General features: G+C 38.8%; 1 protein-coding gene across 1 annotated transcript in view; it reads left to right on the top strand.

Annotated features, from left to right (window-relative positions):
- Nucleotides 1-16,586, top strand: part of trpc7b (transient receptor potential cation channel, subfamily C, member 7b) — a 39,422-nt gene extending 22,836 nt beyond the window's left edge. The window contains 5 exon segments of the mRNA XM_085903500.1: nucleotides 10,566-10,761; nucleotides 12,216-12,515; nucleotides 14,668-14,685; nucleotides 15,951-16,026; nucleotides 16,231-16,586. Coding sequence (XP_085759626.1) covers nucleotides 10,566-10,761; nucleotides 12,216-12,515; nucleotides 14,668-14,685; nucleotides 15,951-16,026; nucleotides 16,231-16,370 — 730 coding nt within the window. The 3' untranslated portion in view covers nucleotides 16,371-16,586.
- The last annotated feature ends 3,381 nt before the right edge of the window (nucleotides 16,587-19,967 follow it).

Genomic DNA, 19,967 nt, shown 5'->3' with positions numbered 1-19,967 from the left:
AAGCACACATCTTATTAAATATTATGCTTCATCAATAAACATGAATGCACTATTTGCCAATTCACAATATGTTTATTAATTTGTGGGGTATGCTCTGCACAGCACCTCTTTACACCCTGGAATTGTCTTTGGAATAAAAAAAAAGGGGGGTGGGGACTTCTCTTAACTACCCACTAAATCTCATTTGTTGCTGCATAACAATGTATCATGCTTCTCTCTTTGTGGAAAAAGCTTTGGGCATAGCAATGTTCTCTAACTACATGATTGTGGGGCCCAGTGCACAGGTGCATCAAGCCATGCTTGCAGGAGTTCGGTGTTGGAAAACTTGAGCCTGAACCTGACGCAAACCCATTTGGGATGACCTTGAACAGATTGTTAGATAAATCCTCACTCAGCTCCAATATCTGACCTGGCAAATATTGTTCTGGATGAATGGACATATATTCCCACAGACACTCTCCAACATCTTCCCACAGGGTTAGAAATGTGTATAGCCCTCGTCCTTACTTTTTTCCATTTTCGTTTTCCATGCAGGCACTTGTCCACACAGTCACAGGTAACTGAAGTCTGACTTCAAGTGAGAGACAGCGTTCACCCTGCCCTAGTACAAGCACATAAGTATATAGTTACAGTGAAAGCTTGAGTGACCCAACCTATGAGTTTATGAGATATAAGACATCATTCCTTTTTTTACAAGCACTTTATGATGGTAGTAAACTCAAATCATCACACAAGACATAGCAATCAGCAAATTGGCTCCAGGTTGTTTGATGCCACTTCCAGTTGGGGTTTACTCAAACTAAAGAAGCAACAAAGAGAATATTACTTTGTGTGTTTAAAATTGCCCCAAAGAAATATCATGTAGTATTGTAATGCCTGTAATGTCATGGTCAAGTATGCACAGGGTCGCTAGTGCAACTTGGTTGCTTTTTATTGAAGAAAAGAAGGGACACAAAACACATTCATGCACGAGCTGCATACACTCCACTCACAGTGATTCTCCCCTTTTTCTGACGCGAGTTCCCACTCAACTGGCCCTGCCTTCACACTTCCAATAATGAACAGACATTACAGTTTATTGTCATTTTTCTACATAAAATGTTTTGGGGGAAGCTGGAACAGATTAAAGCACAGGTGTCAAACTCAAGGCCCGGGGGCCAGATACGGCCCGCCACATTGTGCATCAAATTCGTGTCATTACTAGAATTGCAAATTGTCTTCACTTTTAATATCATTTTTTTAATATATTTGACCAGTTTTTATTCATCTGATTTGAAAATGAGTTATATGTCAGTTTGTTTTGCAGCTTTTACTGTATGTAATTTCAGGTGCTCATACATTTATTTGGGTTGACAGTCATAATGGCCCTCCGAAAGAAGCTATGACGACAATGCGGCCCGCGAAAACAATGATTTTGACACCCCTGGATTAAGGCCATTATCACTCATTTCAATAGGAAAAGATTATTTGAGGGTTTTGAGTTATGATCATGGTCACTTAACATATTAAACTTGTATTTCAAGGCACCACTATTTCCCAAAATTTATATTTTAACAATGAGATGTTCCAAGACTAATTTAAGTTAAAATGTTTTCTTTCTCAATCTTGACAGCATCTTTTTGTTTGTGGGTATGTGTGAAACGTAAACTGTCGACCAAGACATGTACGTATGTTTGATGTTCTGAAGCAGGAAAATGAGGCGAGAGCCAGGTGGAGGTGTTAATGATACCCCAGGAGGGGCCATTTGGGCTGGGAGATTTAGGGCGAGGAGGTTAGATGGAAACATGTGGCATTAGTAGCATCTTCTTTCACACTCACACGCACACACATTCTCCTTTTGGCATTCACACATTAACTGATGTTGGTACCTGATGCAGGTTACCTGTCCCAACCAAATGAAGGGACATATGTACAATGTGTATAAGATTGCAAAGAAAATCACTATTAAACAGTCTGCGTTATAAAAACAAAAATTCTCTTATATCATTGAATATGTGTTTGACGCAAATATTTAGTGTGCCGATAGCAGACTCTCGTTCGCAAAATTCTCTGCGTAAAGGCACACAACAGCAAGATACTCTCCTCCAATGAATGTCAAAAACTGACAAAAACGCTAAAAGCATTTCACAATTGTTCCACATGACAAACAATGAACACTGAATGACAAAGAAGACAGAAAAGGTGCAATTGAATATAAACTAAAGCAGCACTCGAATAACAACTAAATGACCATCAACACCTTTTGTCAGATCACATATATATATATATATATATATATATATATATATATATATATATATATATATATATATATATATATATATATATATACATTTATATATATATACATATATATACATAGACACACACACACACATTATTATTATTTTGCGGAATTTGGGCAGGGGGTTCATAACAGTTATTCTGAGGTTTCATTTCTTTTTTGAACTGCATGGCTAGTCAGATCAAATGCTCCCGTGGGCCACATATGGTCGATAGCTAGCACACTCCTACGTTCAATTGAGCCGGTCTATCTATTGTTGTGGCCAGTGTGAGTATACCCAATATGTGCAAATACACAGAGATACACACATGCATAATGCCTGCGTTCTGCATAATTTAACAGATGTTCAAACAATATGGTTGTGCTGTTTAAATAGCACACATGCGCACACAGTTATCAGGATTCAGATTTGGCCAGTCGAGTAGACCCACATATCTCCCATTTCTAGTTGACAAACCTTTTACACCAAAGAACACTTTAAAATTATTTAGCTTCCCAAGTGGTGCCATAATGACCAACATCCATCCATCCATCCATCCATCCATCCATCCATCCATCCATCCATCCATCCATCCATCCATCCATCCATCCATCCATCCATCCATCCATCCATCCATCCATCCATCTTCTGAACCGCTTAGTCCCCACGGGCGACGCGGGCGTGCTGGAGCCTATCCCAGCCGTCATGCAAATATTATGGTAGACTCAGTCTTCATTCAAATGATACAAAGTTTTTATTCCTAAAGGTATTGGCTATAAACCACTGTAGCAGTATGCACATTTTGAAAATTAACAGTCTCACGAATCAAAAATGCATACTTAAATAATGAATCAACAAAATTTAACCAAAAAGTAACGTCAAAATTTCACCTAAATGAATGTTTCAGTTCAAAAAGATTAAATGCAAATGTGTTGCAGTTTAAAGTTAAATACAACTGTACATAACAAATGTATTGTAATGAATTTAAAATTGTTTAAGCCACATAGTATATTATACAAAATTTAACACGGTACCACTTGAAGATTTAATTCAGTAAGTCTCAAGTACCATTATTGTAAACCCACCCACCACACTTTGAGTATCTCTGTTATCGTCAACCAAGTGTAAACGGATTGCACGGAACAGTAAAATGGATCAAAAGGAAGAAAAGTCTAAAGATACTCAAAGACAAAATTATTATTGATCCAAAAAATGCCAAAATGAAAAAGGCCAAATGGAAAAAAAAATAAATCAATTGCAATCAGAGGGAGATGGCAATGCCACAAACAAAAGGGGATGAAGTCTGCTGTGCGGGAAAGAGAAAGCAGACAATAGGAGAAGGAGCGAATACAGGATGCAAAGAGAACAGCAGGGAGGGATGCAGATGCAGACCGAAGGACGTTTGGCCCTCTGCGGTTTATTCAGGCAAAAAATACGGGAGAGCTGCCAGGATGCAAAAACAAAGGAGGGGAAAATGAGCGGCGAGAGTGACAGAAGATGAGAGAAGGTCAAGCGGACTGTGCAGAAGCAATGACGCGCAGACTTGGCACGTGTTGGCCTTGCATGCATTTTACTGCTCATAATCATTTTTTTCCCCTCATGATCGTAAATGGAGTACGTTGTGAGCCTTTTGGTTTCATTTTTCTGTGTATGATGAGATGTGTGATGTGTATGATGATGACAGAGCTATGATAGACACACAAGCATTTGAAACCAAATGTAATCAAATGTTAGTGCAGGGTAAAGAGGATATGAAAGACCATTAGAGAAATGTAAGATTGTGGCTGATGGCCAGAATTTAAAGTCAAGGCGACAAGTAACAGAGGGTGACACCGCAAAGAAGATAAAATAACAGTAGCGTCACAGAAGGTCTAGCTTGCCACTGAGGGGGGCGGAGTTGGAGTACGATGGTGTTCCTGTTGAGAGAACGAGAGAATAAGAAGATAGCTGGGTGAGGCGAGAGAGAGAGAGAGAGAGAGAGAGAGAGAGAGAGAGAGAGAGAGAGAGAGAGAGAGAGAGAGAGAGAGAGAGAGAGAGAGAGAGAGAGAGAGAGAGGAAATTTTATTAGCTCAGAGGGGAGTCGAGAGCAGCTTGCACCAATGTGGAGGTAAAAAAAAAAAGGGGGAAGAGGAGACTGTTGATACTAAGACAAAATAAACCTTAAAAATATGATGAGAAAACGCAACAAAAACATGCTGCTTTCTTATGAATTTTTCATAGATTTTTTATTAAAATGCTCAACAATGCTCACCAGAACCACTCTTATGTCTCATGCAGCTGAATGTCCAAAATATTAGAAACAGGCTCTCAAGGTAATTTGGTGCCATAGTATGAAAGAACTTCTACACCTGTGCAAACATCCCACGGGGTTATTTGTTGGATGCAAACGCACTGTTTTCAAAGTTGTCGTCCGCCCAGGTGATTGCCTTCTGCACCCCACCCGACTCGACTGAACATTTTAACTGTCGGAAAAAAATGAAAAATAGAAAGGTTCATACAACGCTGAGACTGCGGCTCCTTCAGAAGTCACAAAAACTAAAAACAAAGCCTAAATTGGCATTAAAACATTTTTTCCCAGAGTATGTAAAACATATATATTGCTTGATAAATATAATTGTACGATTTTAAACAATCCCAAATATAACATAAAGTAACTTTAAAAAAATAATATTGATTTACTGAATGACTCTCGTCAATTACAATAGTGGAAAGACCAAAATGAGGAAATTGCAGTCAGCACTCTTAACAGCTGATGAACATCATTTATATACTGTAGCAACTTTAGACAAGAAGGGCCTTTTAAAAGTCTTTAAAAGTCGTTATTTTCCTTAAGCTAATAACTGACAGAGGTATAGTTGTTGGACTTCCATTCCTCCAATTTGTGCATTTTAAATCATTTTCGTGAGCGTGTTTCCGGTATTCTGAATTTGTTGTACGTCAGCTTGGACCATTTTTGCTTTGACAATCAAGAAAGACATGCCGACTCACATAGAGTTGTTGGAAAAAGGTCACTTTAAACTTTGTTAACGCATCACTCGAAAACTAATTTGCAGTAGCTACGGCTCAGGTGGTCGGGTGGCCACCTGGTAATTGGAAAAAGCTTCATTCCTTCTCAAACTTTCTCAGGTGTTGTGAACAAAATAGTGAAGCTGCTCTGTAGGCTCTGCCATCTTCATGTATGTGAGCAGCATAGCATTTATCTTTACAGCATTCCGCTTGTTTCATTATTATTTTAAAAAAGCATTATTGGAAATGTGTCCCAGGAGGATTAGAAAGGCTATGTGTGAATGCTGCGCATTTATGATCTAATCACCAAGAGAGATAATTTCACACGCACTAAGTGTTCAAATCACAACACCTTACAAAACAAAAACACACAAAATCATTGTCTTGCTTTCAAATATATGAACATGCTTCAATAGCAGGTTCCCTAACTTCCTTAAAAGCAGCACATGCATGACAACACAACCCTGCTATCACTATGGTGACGGTGAGTTTGGCACCAGAAAATGACAAATGAATATTTAAGTAGTCATCTTTATTTGTCAGTCAGCCTGAAGAGAAAACGGTCAGTCGCTATAAAAAAAAAAACGGCATTCAATATTATATATATACAATATTATTTGAAAAGGTTGGGCAAAAATTTCAGAGCAGTGATGGACAATCTCTTTGCAAAGTCAACTTTCACATTAACTCCGAGCGACTGAGCATGTCCCTGTAGATCATAAAAAGAGGAGGACCATGCGAGTTGTGAAAGAGTGTGTACAGGGAGGAGGAAGGGGGTCGGGGTTCTATAATTGAAAGGAATAGATGAAGGATGGAGTAATGGCTGAAAGCTGCTGGAATTCACAAGGGGGCGAGGGGTGATTGGATGACAGATATAAAAGCAATAGCAATGGGATTATAATGAAGAAGGAGTCGGTGGAGCGAGCAAATAAAAGAGAGAGCGAAAGGAAAGCAAAGACAATGGCTGGCATCCCATAGACAGCAAAGATCAAGCAGTATACTAGAAACATGTCTTTCAGAGGGATCAGGTTGATTTGGGCCTGTCTGTGATTAGGATGGAAACGCTCCTGCAGAGCCAGGGTGATACACACACACACACACACACACACACACACACACACACACACACACACACACCAAGAAAACTCTGCAGGACGTTAGCCCTCTGATCTTTGCCACAAGCATTCAACGTGTGCGGGCGGGCGTTATCGTGTGTTATCGCGACAGCATTGTCTACGCATCAGTAAAGCAGCAGGGGAAGTGGGCATCTGGCGACAGAGACGGATGACGTGCTATTATCTATTATTAAGAGTGGCATTTCCCAACAGGCTGTATAATGGGCCACGCGCACACATCGACACATTGTCACACACATACGCACACCCACAGTGTAACCATAACAACTCAATGCCCGAGTTACCATAGTTCAGCCACTTCGGCAGCATATGGTAGTAAGCTTTCGTACGAAGCACTCTGACCCCACAAAGGCCGACACACTGCGCGATGCTTCTGAATCTGACTAGGATCCGATCATAGCAAAGAAATGACACCTGGCAACTCAATCCCACACATTGAGCCACTAAAACAGAAAGAGGACATTGGCGAGAATAAAGCAGAATAGTCGGAACTATATTTAAAGGTGGGGCTCACTCCCATTCATTTTAAAGTCATCGACGCAGTACGTACGTCGCACGCATATATTTTTTGAAACACAAGCTCAGCTATTTCATCAAATATGATTAAGTATTGTTGTAAAACCCAATAGCTATACTGTGTAAACTGTATTTCTATCGCTTGGCGACACGTGATGTATCCCGGCGGTGTCCCAGCACGTGCTTATGACTCAGAAATGGACATTTCACCCCTGTGAAAGCTTCTGTGCATTTTGATTGGCTGTAATTTGCGACTCCATCACATCATGCAGTTGCGATTCATGTTTTGAATTGCTGCAAAAGCAGCGCGGCAGAAACTCTGACACATATGCGACAAAAGCCCGCACATTGAGCGATCCACCACATCGCTCAGTGTCCTAACCAGACTCCCGTTATTTGTAGTTAACAGGGTTTCTGTTGTAATGAATAGCCTGAGGTTGTAGTATTCCAGCCTTTCTGTAAAATGTCACACAAAATTGTGAATTCCAAACTGCTCCCTTGTGAATCTTCGGCTCACTCAGCAAATACAAGGATGGACTACAACTCTGGGTTTAGCTTTATTTTAGTTGCTTCAGGAGAGTACCAGTCCTGGCAACATGGAAAATAGAAATACAGTGGTACCTTGAGATATGAGTGATAAATTGAGATTGTGAGATTGTTACAGTTGGACAAACTGATGAGGAGCCTTCAAGTCACTACAATTCCCAGTTTATGTTTACTGGCAGACTAACCGTAAAATGAATACAATGACACTCATCCTGTACATCCTGACATCTTTCCTATTTGAAATTTCAAACATTTAGCTCATTCAAATTACTTTGGGGGAAAAAAAACTTCAACATGATCATATATCACAAAACCCAAAAATATTACATATTTTTCAAAGTTATTTTTGCAGAAAACAAATCTGTTGTAGGATAATGAACACAGAACAAGAAATGTAATTTATTGTGAAAAGGTGATGCCATATCTGGCTGCAATAATAATAAAACATTATTACTCTACATGACTTAATGTAAAATAGTAAAATGAATTCTATTTTCAGGTTTATCTTTGAACTGAAAAGTAAAAGAGATTTTTGCCTTTACATTCAATTCGGAGGTCAGCTTGTGTTTAATATTCAAGATTCCCTCTAACACTATTTGACTATTTGAAATGGACTTTGTTCATTTTGAATTCAAGACTTTTTTTCAGTGTTTGAAAATGTTAATTGAGTAGCTCCACTTGAAGTGGACATAGAAGGTCTGGTGTTATGTTTGTGGTCGTCTACAACACTTAATTCAAAGGGCTGGATCTTTTCAGAATACCCCTTCCACGCTACACTGAATGCCATGACAGTGACATAGCAAGTGAAGAGTGTAAATTGGCCGTGAGTCTGCAGTACATGAGGAAACTGCCAAAACGTAATCTGTCAGAGTGGTGCACATAGCAAGGTCTAGCTTGAAGACCTTCATTTTCTTTATCGACTTTAACCAACAGTCTGTTCTGATGAATAGAATAATTTTCATTAGGTCCATTTTTTTTTTATAATTATCCATTCACAGAACATTTGTCCCTTAGAGTATGGAATTTTCAGACACGCATATAGGCTGGAGAGTCGCTCATCAATATTACGACTTGTCTTTATTTGTATTTGGTCGTTGTTTATATCATAGCAACACCAAATCTGAAATGTGTTTAATTCAGATCAAATGGAGAGTAATTTTATTAAAAGCATAATTGTGGATAGCATATCATTAAAGACCCAGCAATTAGCCTTTGTGTTTCAGTGTCACCTTTCAAAGTGCGGGAGAATTGCACATTGTCAGGAGAAAGTGCAGATAAGAGATGAAACGTTATTTCAAATGTGAAAGGTTGAAAATAACAGGCTTTCAAGGCAAAGCCCAGTAAAATTACTTTGCTCGGTTGTGCTCATGACAGCCTGTTGGCCGTGTGTGAAAGGAATAGCAAGGAAGCTTTTCCAAGGTTTACAAAATATAGCACAGCGGCACAAAAATACTAAGATAAGGAGACAAGAAGCACTGTTGTTGTCACTTCAGTATATTGCATATAATGCTGGAGATGATAACATCTTGCAGAGAGAACAGGTGAAATGTATGTCATTTTTTAAAATAATATCTATCATAGTCTTACAAAAGCTAGTGAGAGTTGTCATCCCGGAGAATACATTGTCGATCCAGTAGGAAGTGTTACCTCCGTGTAACACCTCCAAGGGGAACAATATGTGAAATAATGTTAAAGTGTAAAGTAGAAATGGACAGAGAGATGTTTTGTTGACACAGAGGTCACCACGGCTTCCTGGTCTACTACTAATAAAAAAAAAGTCTACTACTCCTATATTCTGTCAATCTGCGCATGTCCAAATGATTTGTTCTCCCCAAAAGACGCATAAACACACAATACTTTTAGTGTCCACGAAGTCGATCATCATTTCAATCCGAACTCTGATTGGATTGAAGGAATTCTATCCAAGGAAAACAAATAAAGATCAAATCATGACAGTTTTATTTGATAACATCTCTTCCACACTAACAATTTGAGGATTTGTTTCAATTGTTCTTTAAATTTTTCTCCGATGATTAAGTCAATGCACAGTATATTGAGGGGAAAGAAATATGAACGTATGAAAGTGTGACAAGTTCGATTTACTTTCACCTGAAAGTTGAAGTAGTCAACAGAGAATATTTTCTAAGAATGCAGTGGAAAAGAAAAGTCAGCGTGTCTTGCTTCCAACTTGAAGAGACTTTTCCCCTCCACATGCCTTCATCAGGCTCTCTGTGCACCATTAAAACCGTGTATTTGAACCAAGACGATTTGGAAGACACCCACTGAGCCTTATGGGGGAGCTGACAGATCCTCCAGTCTTTACCTCAACCTGCCCGCAGCTATCCAACCAGACAGTGCCATCTTCCTTCTACTCAGCCACCGTTCAGTTGTTTTGAAGCAATATTTGCCAAAACATCAATGTGAATGTCACAATTCCTGCATCTCATTTTTTGTCCTTCTGGCCCAACAAGCACACATTAGTTCACTGTCAGTGAGGGGCAGTTCCTGACCATAAATTGTATTGATCTCAAAATGCTCTAAGTAAGTGAGATGATTTCTTTCTTGCCACAACTCTATTACACGAGGAGAGTATAAAAGAGGTGGTGTCTCATTTTTCAGTTTGACATGGTTTGTGATGTGAAAGCTGTTTTTTTTTGTTTTCAAAGGTTATCCCCTTCCGGACTGCTAAGCTCAGATTGATCTAAAACCTGTGGGAGAGAGAGGGAGAATTTTCAATGCATTGATCCAATACTTGGAAATGTTGGCTCAAAATGATGGAGAACTTTAAACTGTAGCCGTCCAAGTCTTGCATGGATTGATGCGGTTCAGTGTTGAATCCCATGTATCCTCAGCTTTTGTTTCCCAGCCTTTAACGCAAGAAAAAGAAGGGTAATACCGTGAGAGAAAAGAGTCAATTAGATGAATAACTCCATTCCGCTCCCAAGTGTGTTTGTAACCACAGTGGTGTTGAAAATAACCTTTCAAACAAATACAATTTTTTTCACTTGAGAAAAACAACCACATCTAAAGTGAATGTTGCTTGTTTTTTATGGTTCACATCCCGTTTTTCTTACCACTTCCATTTCTATCATTGCAGAGTGGAGGAGAGTTTTAAGACTCTTTTCTGGTCCATCTTCGGGCTGTCAGAAGTGATCTCAGTAGTGCTGAAGTATGACCATAAGTTCATAGAGAACATTGGTTACGTGTTGTACGGGGTCTACAATGTCACCATGGTGGTCGTCCTTCTCAACATGCTCATTGCCATGATCAACAGCTCGTACCAGGAGATTGAGGTGAACATTTATCTTCTTTTTCCCATAAAAATGCAGATAAGTTGGTGTTTTTGAGAGGTTGTTAGTGTTCCTTATCTGGAATATTTTTGAGTTTAGACTATTTTAAAGTGTGAAAGCGTTGATACAGAATGGGACGGACCGAGTTGCCCTCCTTCTGCTTTCCAAATGTAGCTAATGTATTGATCATCATAAGACGCTTTTATGCAGATACCACAAAACTGTCATAAAAGAAGATTCAGTATTTTTTCACCCATTCGTTTATAGAGTAGGCAGTGTAGCGGGATATTAGCTGTTTGTGTTAATCCGCAAAGGTTGAATTGAGGCAACTGGACTGATTTGTTTGTTGAAGAGGATTCACTTTTAATCCAAAAATACTTCAAAGTTTTTAGGTGTAGTCACCCATTGATGACTCTGATTGGTCTGACACAATATAGGTTTGTTGTTGTTGTTGCCAGATTTGGTCAAAGTGTGTTAGTAATGCATTGGTATGTTAGGGTAAAGGGTAAAGGATCATGCTCATGGTAAGATAGTTTGTCATCATAATTGTGATGCTAGCCAGGTATATCTACTCGTATAAATGTACATTAATTGCCAGATTTGAATCCCTGTAGAATTATACAAAGAAGATGTATTTTGTTCTTGTTGGTTTTAATAAAATGTTGCATTATTTATCTCTCAAGGGAAAGTTTGATTGAACAGTTTGCTGTATATTTTTGTTGCACTCCTCTCAGAGAAGCAGACCACACACATGCAGGCATGCAACGAAAGATGTCTGAGAGATGAGACTCACAACGGCAATTATTTGCAATTATCTTTGTGTGCTGAGGGACTTGAACTGCGACCCTGAATTTGAAGATGTCCTTACAAATGAGCTTCCCTTTTAACTCTGAGAAGCTTGTTTGAATGTTGGCTTTTTACCTGCATCTTTGATTGTCTGAAGCTCAGCTCGAACCAATTTTAGTGTTATGAGATAGCATGGTCAACACTGGCAGATGTCGTTTGACGACAACTCATTAATATGGAGCCTCCGCTCATTTGCATAAGCGACTTCAAGCACCAGATTAGATTGATAAGGTTCTTAATTTAGAATGACTTCAGTTCACGTTCAACTAGAACGTGACCTAAGAGTAGACCTGTGATTTTGTCTTGGGAATAAAAGACGTGCCCTGCTGAGGAGAGGGTGACCCGGGTTGTGGTGCTCGATTCCAAACAAATCAGAAATTGGATGGCTGAATGGAGAGGAAAATAGAAATTGAATCAGTGTTGAGCGGGCCTTGAAAGCTCTGCCCCTGCCCTGTTAATCGCAATCCACTTTGAAACACACTGCACCTGTTTAATATAAATATAGAGTCTCGTTTTTCATTGCGTCAGCATGAACATTCAGAACCTCCTTGTCTAAGGGAAGCATTATTTTAGCCTTCACCTTTAACCTTTAGCACACTTTTGGTCTGCAGGAGGACGCTGACGTGGAGTGGAAGTTTGCTCGTGCCAAGCTGTGGCTCTCCTACTACGACGAGGGTCGCACTTTGCCCGCCCCCTTTAACCTGGTCCCCAGCCCTAAGTCCTTCTACTACCTGGTATTGCGCATCAAGTCAGGCTTGTTAGGAATCTGCAAGGTGGGCAAACACCAGCACAACAATGAGTTGGAGCTTGGTATGCTCAACTCTCAGGGAAAGGTAAGTGTCACTGTCCGAACCCAATACAAGAAGTAAATTAATGAGGAACTAAATACAATAGCTTTCAAAATCAAAAATGTTCCATGGACGACTTTCAAGGCAAATTGTGGCCATGAAGTAGGCCTTCATTTCTGTGTGGTGTTTTGTTTCAGGTATTGCATTTACTTCTACTGAGCAAGCACACAGTTGTCAGAAGATATTAGATAACACTATCACAAGATAGCTGTGGGTTTAGTTCAGCTACATTCTCTTTCTTTACCTACATCAAGCCCATTTCTATTTTTAACTTTGGTATGATTGCAATCAGTTGAAAATGCAAATAATGATTAAGAAGAAGCACGGTCTATTTAGTTCAGTTGTTTATTTCCAACTCAAGATTCATAAAAGATGCACAGTTAAAACATGGAAAATAAATACATTCTAAATGCTGTATAAAAGCACTATATACAGTCACTATAATGACTGTCTTATAAATGAGGATGTAAAATAACGATGATCTAAAGAAGATTCTAGTCAACCTCGTAAAGCTTAAATGTTTTATGTACATTTTATGTAAAGTGATTAAACAACATTGCTTACAAATATCCTGCTAATGCTACAAAATTCGAGTCAAATGTTTGTCGAACAGACCTCATGAACGAGCGACAGGTACAAATGCTTGAATCAATGCTTCCACACAACTGATCTGTTGGGTTGATGCGTTATGACACGAGAGTTGATCAAGCTTTGGCTGCATGGTCACATTTACATTACTTCACATTTCTCAAAGCCAGGGAGAACCCACTCTCATAAAATCCCTCTGATTTAACATAACAGAGAATTGAACAGAGAATCAATCCAAACGTTTGTTGTGTCTGTACGCGTTTCCTCATTGGATTTGTCGACGCAAATGTGTCAGGCCGGCGCCTCAGCTAAGCTATTAGAGAGGTTGTTAGAGGCTTTGAGGTATTCGTCGGCTTTTTGACTCGAGACAAGCTCTGTTCCACGCTGCTGCCTCGCCTGGCTTTTCAATTCTCTGCAGTATTGACACTAAAGTCAAACAGGTGCAGCAAGCAATCAATACATCTGCTTTCACTGTGGTTCTACAAAAAAATAATCAACACACAGTTGGAGTTCCTCAAATGGAACTTTATCCAATTATGTCAGATAGAATAGATGTGCAACTAAATTACCCTTGAAATGAAATAAAATGATTGTAAAATACATGAGAGAACCACATACAGTGCACTTGTGCCGTGCTATTAATTCACACAACTTTTTGATATGTGAATACATCAGTGGTATGATGTATGTTTTTATTCCCTGGGCCTTCAAAAGGGACGAGCCTGGCTTAATCCATCGCTTAATACCACCACTGTCACCAGTAGTTGCAGTTAGAAAATGCAAAATAACAGCATGCCACTGTGGCGCTTACAGTTGTTGAGAATCCATACGTGTTTAATAACACAACAAAACATCCTACTCATCAGAGATACAAATTATTAAATGTAATAATTTTGTGCTGATTGCTACAGATATGTTGACTATAACATGCTTTGTTCAGAGGAAACAATGAGATGACATGGAGTTGTCATCATGGATTGAATTGTTTGCAAATATATCTACAGTATGATTCACATACAGGTACTTGTGACTGATGCTATCAACATTTTATTTATGACAACAACATCGTGTTAGGAAAGCCATTGTGCTTATATAGAACATGTGGTGCATCCTTTCTATTGGATTACATTTAAATGTGTTCCAAAGGACTGTCCCGTGACGTGAGCATATTTTAGATCAGGGGTGTCCAAACTGCAGCAGGTAGACATGGAAAACAGGCCCCTACAGGACTGCAGCTTAGATTATTTGATTATAACAAAAACATTTATTGTAAATCTAGTCAATTAATAAAACATTATTTTCCCTATGCCATACTCTGTTATGATTTTTCCAAAGGGGAGGTATCAGATTATTGCAGTGTGACCACAGCTAGTTTTAGTGCTGCACTGTTAAAATGACACTTATGTTCTAAAGTGAGGTCGCAGCTCAAATGGAAGATAGTAAATAGAGCTTTGTTTAGGTCAAGGGAATTTGTATCATTTTCTCGGTTCACATGATCCTATTATGGAAGGTCACTCCTTTAATGTTAACATTTTGTTATTGTTTGCACCTGCACCAGGGTGAACACTTCAGGTCTTACCGTCCTGCAGGAGAAGAATTCCAGAATTTTTCCAGAAATTCTAGAAAGCATCCAACAAGATATGAGGTGAGAATAAGGGATTCATTAAAAAGTAGCAAACGTTATAGTAGCCTACATCAGCACAGTACATACATACATTAGTAGCCTACGTCAGCACTGTACATATATACATACGTACATACGTACATACATACATACATACATACACACATAAATACATACATACATACATACATACATACATACATACATACATACATACATACATACATACAGACAGACAGACAGACAGACAGACAGACAGACAGACAGACAGACAGACACGCATATATACATACATTCATACATTTTCTGTAGGGCTCTTCCTCAATAAATTTGCAGGTGAGCTGGAGCCTCATGGGTTAAATTTGAATGAGAAAAGCAAAATCATATTATATTTGATTTGATTGTTGAGTTACTATAAAACATACAGCAGAATATACAGTAATGAAAGTCAAGACTGGCCACATGGTAATCACATCTACTTCACAGGTCAGAGGGCTGGAATTTGTAAAACCTTAAGTCACATTTGAACATGTTTTATGTATTTTGAGTGGATTTTCACCAAAACCTCATAGGATCATTCTTGGAAGAATGCCTACTCATTAAAAAAAAAAAGTAAGAAAGAAAAAAAGACAAGGAACAGAACGATGTACGGAAACTGCGAGCGGAAATTTGTTCACAAACTCATCAAACAATACAAATTTCTACTAGAGAAAAGTTTAAAATGCAGAAACAAGGAAGAGTGGGGGAAAAGAATATAGTTGGCTGTGAAAGATTATTAATAGGAATGGAAATAAAGAGTTTTCAGAGGATGTAGTGAAAGCCAGTGACACAAGAGAAGTGTGACTAAGACGAAAGAGGTGAAGTGGCAAGAAAGGAAGGGCACAAGATAATGAGGATGAAATGACCCACATGAGCTCACTGAGGTGGACACAATGCTGGCACTTAGCAAATGAACACTCGAGAGGGATCAGACCTTCTTCCTCATTTGTCTCCACTTCATCTCCTCTCTGAGAGATATGAAAAGAAAATTCTACTCACTGGGCCACTCCAGTTATTTTCAAGCACAGCAGTTTACGATACCGAAAAAAGAGACGAGCGATTAAATACTACGCGGCGAAGGCTTGTTGCAACTTTGACATCAATAGCAAACACCTCTGTTTGTATCCGAGCTTGTTGTGTGCATGTTAAAACTTTAATGAGATACTTGTTTGCAGTCTAGCTATACAAGTGCTGCCGTATCACCTCGCCACCTTCTCATTTTGTTGTCCTCACTATTTCCCCTGCAGAAGATCATGAAGCGACTCATTAAGCGTTATGTGCTCAAGGCCCAAGTGGATAGAGAGAGTGATGAAGTCAACGAAGGTAACGACCGCTTTTTGTCTTTCTTGTCTTACGCCACACAGGTCCTGAATTGGATGTACATTTGAAGCAACTAGCAATAAGCACTTATTGTGCTTTGGTACAATTAGCAACTAGATCTGTCTAGATGTTGTGCTTATGCAAATACCTGAAGTGTATTTTCCTACAGTTTTCCTGAGCTCACATGGTGCAATTGTGTATTCACAGGTGAACTCAAGGAAATCAAGCAGGACATTTCCAGCCTTCGTTATGAGCTGCTAGAGGAGAAGTCAGAGGCTGCCGGGGAACTGTCCCTACTTATTCAGCAACTCAGTGAGAAATTTGGTAAGAATACCATGAGGCAGTGATGGGGCTGGAAGGACGGTCAGAAAACTGGGACCTGGTTGTGAAAAAGAGAGAGAGACAGCAAAAAATAAGTGGAGAACAGGAAGCAGGATGTTTATGAGAGACTGAAGGACAAACGTGCAAGCAAAGCATTGAGAAAACAAATTTCAGTTTCCTGTCTTCAAGCAAAAAGTAAAAGAAAATGTTTCCATTTCAAGTGCCAAGTAAACCCGACTGGGGTGAATGGTGTTGACAGTGCTATTCTGATTGAAATAGAAGACCGCTTGGTAGATGAAGAGGTGAAGAAGAAGAAAGTGCTGTCATGAGATATGGGCACATGTCCAACCAGGAGACGAAGGCATGAGGAAGAAAAAGAGGAAAGAAGTCTTTATTCACGCTGCACAGGCTTGCATTTTCTCATGACAGGCGTGTCAAGAGACTACACAGCCCTTTATACACCAGGCAGTCTAATTAAATCATCCTCTTCCCAATCGTGCAACTAGGGGAAAAGTGATCATCTAAAAAAAAATGTTGAATTGATTAGCTCAGCTTAAAACTTTTCACTTAGAAACATGACATTCCCTTTCAAACACAATGATCTGTTTCAACACACAACTCCAAGTGATGTGACGATAAACGAAATGCAAAGTAGTGAAGGATCACTGTATATCATAACCTGAACAGCTAATACCACTTCACTCACCGTAGCAAGACATTGGCAGCCATCTTACGTTGCCACTCGTTAAGCTCTTGAATGCATTGAATAGTTGAATGAGATGACGTTATTCTCGGTTTCTATGGCGAAAAACACCATAATAAATGATGGAAGGTTTTACCAGCAAGTCAGGGAAAAGTTTGGTAAAAGCACATTGTACTGGTAAGAATGAAATAATAACATTTATCTGATAGTGCTACTCATCTGCATCCTGAGGTCAGAACTATGAGGAATGACATGGAAGTAAAGTCCATCAAAAGTTGTCAATAACAGAGGCAAATTATGATCTCTGCTTTCAGCCATGCGAGCTGATTAGCAGTCCAGGTTATTATATATGTCCATTCCTAATTTATTAGTTTATGTGTCTTGTAATTGCAGGGATTTTGGCCGGACAGCAAGTTAGGCTGTCATATTGACCCAGCAAAGTGTTGATGGGAGGTGGACACAAAAAGAATCAAACACAGCAGTATAGCTATACTATAATTTTGACCATTGCTTTGAAAGACATGGTTTATTTATCATTTGTTTAAGATGAATTCTCTCCAAAACTTCACCAAAACCTTTTGGGGTTTTTGTCAACTCAAACTAACTCACACAAAGAATTGACTCTAGTGTTGTTGTTAATGTTGTTAATGTTCATCCAAAAAACTAAAATAAAAACTAAAATGGCCAGAAATAGTACTGCAATTTGAGAGGTTAAATTACATCCATGCAGACTTTCCCGTGACAGCAGTGGAATAGTTCAACAACTGCTACGGAAACAGGAACATTCAAAAAGAGATTCTCACATTTAAAAAGAAAAGAATAAATTAATAGATTCATTGTTATTTTTCCCCATCATTTATTCAAAAGCAAATCTCTGATGTAAAAACACAAAAGCTAATGAAAAACACTTGCATGCATACCAAATTTAAATTTTAGAGTTGTGAGGGTCCATGGTATGAAATTGTGTCTTTGAATTGTGGTAGAGAAGCCACCCAAGCACACAAAAAACAAGCAAACTCCACTCCAAAAAAATGAAGACTGAACTCAAGACCTTTTTTTGTGTGCTGACCACTTGACCACTGAGCTGCCCACATGTAAAATATAATTTCTATTGTTCTAATGTCACACTGCAAATGTTATCTTCTGGCACAGTCTGTATATGCAGCAATTGCTCATTTATATTTAAAAAAAGCGAAGTTAACAGCCTAACCACTAAAAAGAATATTTCTGAATCAATAAAGGCTCAGCTGTACACATGACATTTATTATATTTTAGAACCTAATCTAAAAATTCCAACTGCTCCCAGAATATTTGCCGGAGCCATTACATGTTGATGATATTACATCTTAGTAACCAATAAGCCATGTGCGACATAATATGTCCTTCTGTTGTTTATGTTTATTGTTTTTGAAGCCTGAAGATCCTTATGAGGATCATATGGGGTTGAAAAAACTTTTTCCTGATAGCGTTGGGCCAAACAGATGTTTGTTATTGTGGAGATGGAAGATATAGAGCGATATTCAGGAAGAGGCTTGCCTCCAAGACATACACTTGTGGTAGGAAGCTACGTCTCCATCTTGATGACATGAATAATCCTGTTGTGTTCATTATTAAATAAAAAAAAAAATTGTCTACATTGTATAGCTTGATCCACAACGTATCTGAAATTAGATGTTGTATTGATTCAGTCATTGTCTAGCCATTATTATCACTGCATTATTGTTCCATGTTTAATGTCCCATGCATTAAACAATATTTTGCCATGAAGAATATTATACATGAAACATTTGTCATCTAGAATTGTTATTAGGTGGGCTGGCTAAGATGCACAAGAACCACAACCTTCAAGACAGAGAAACACACACACACACACACACACACACACACACACACACACACAAACAGCCATTATTTGCCATAGCTAGGAGGACATTGATCTCAAATACTGTATTTTTGAATGCTTATTGAAATTAAATCTTAAAGTATTCATATTTTTGTGCTTCGAAATAAATAGTAAGCTCTAACTGGTTTGTCCCTTCTTGTTGAACACTGGTGATGTCTTTTTTCTTTTTTCCCATTCCAAGCAAAACAAATGCAAGAAATATGGTGTTCAGTGATGCATAATGCGTTTGATAATGGAATGCCTGTAAATTCCCAGCAGATAGGCAATTATTACTGTTTTACCTGCTGATTATTGTTTTAGCGATTACTCATTTGAAGATTAAATTGTTGCATTTTTAAGGCTTTAAATGTGCTTGTAAAAGACTAAGATTGAATCAAGACAACCGGACTGCTGATTTATTTAACTTTTGCTGATTACAGTGAACGAGATGACTGACAATCCACATAAATGTGGATACCATATATACTCAAATAGTGGTGGACACTCTATTTGAAGACGGACCATCCTGTACTTGTGTTTATTTTCCATATTTTACCACTTAGATGAAGATCGGTTCTACACAGAACAAAAATAAATGAGAAAACACTATATTTTAATTGTGCACACAAACTGCTGCGATTAATCAAACAAAGAAAAACCAAAAGAACGGGACGATCCCCATAGCAACCAAGTCGGTAGAAGAGTCGTGCATTTGGAAAATGTTAGGATCTTCTATCATCTGCTTCCTTCAGCGCTGTCTTGTCAGACTATGGATCTGAGTTTCAGCCTTAAGGGCCTCACTTAATAACACACTCTGTCAATGTGGATATGTGTCTCATTCGATCACAACAGCAGTTTACTTTATTAGCTCAAGCTGATTCTGTGTGCCCGTGCGTTTGTATTTGTGTGTGTGTGTGTGTGTGTGTGTGTGCGTGCGTGCGTGCGTGCGTGCGTGCGTGCGTGCGTGCGTGCGTGTGTGTGTGTGTGCGTGTGTGTGTGTGTGTGTGTGTGTGTGTGTGTGTGTGTGTGTGTGTGTG

This window comes from Syngnathus leptorhynchus, chromosome 2 (genome assembly GCF_054491065.1).
Source record: "Syngnathus leptorhynchus isolate UIUO chromosome 2, UIUO_Slep, whole genome shotgun sequence".
Taxonomy (NCBI): Eukaryota; Metazoa; Chordata; class Actinopteri; order Syngnathiformes; family Syngnathidae; genus Syngnathus; species Syngnathus leptorhynchus.
Note: the sequence above shows the minus strand (reverse complement) of the source record. Positions and strands in the feature narration are given on the sequence as shown.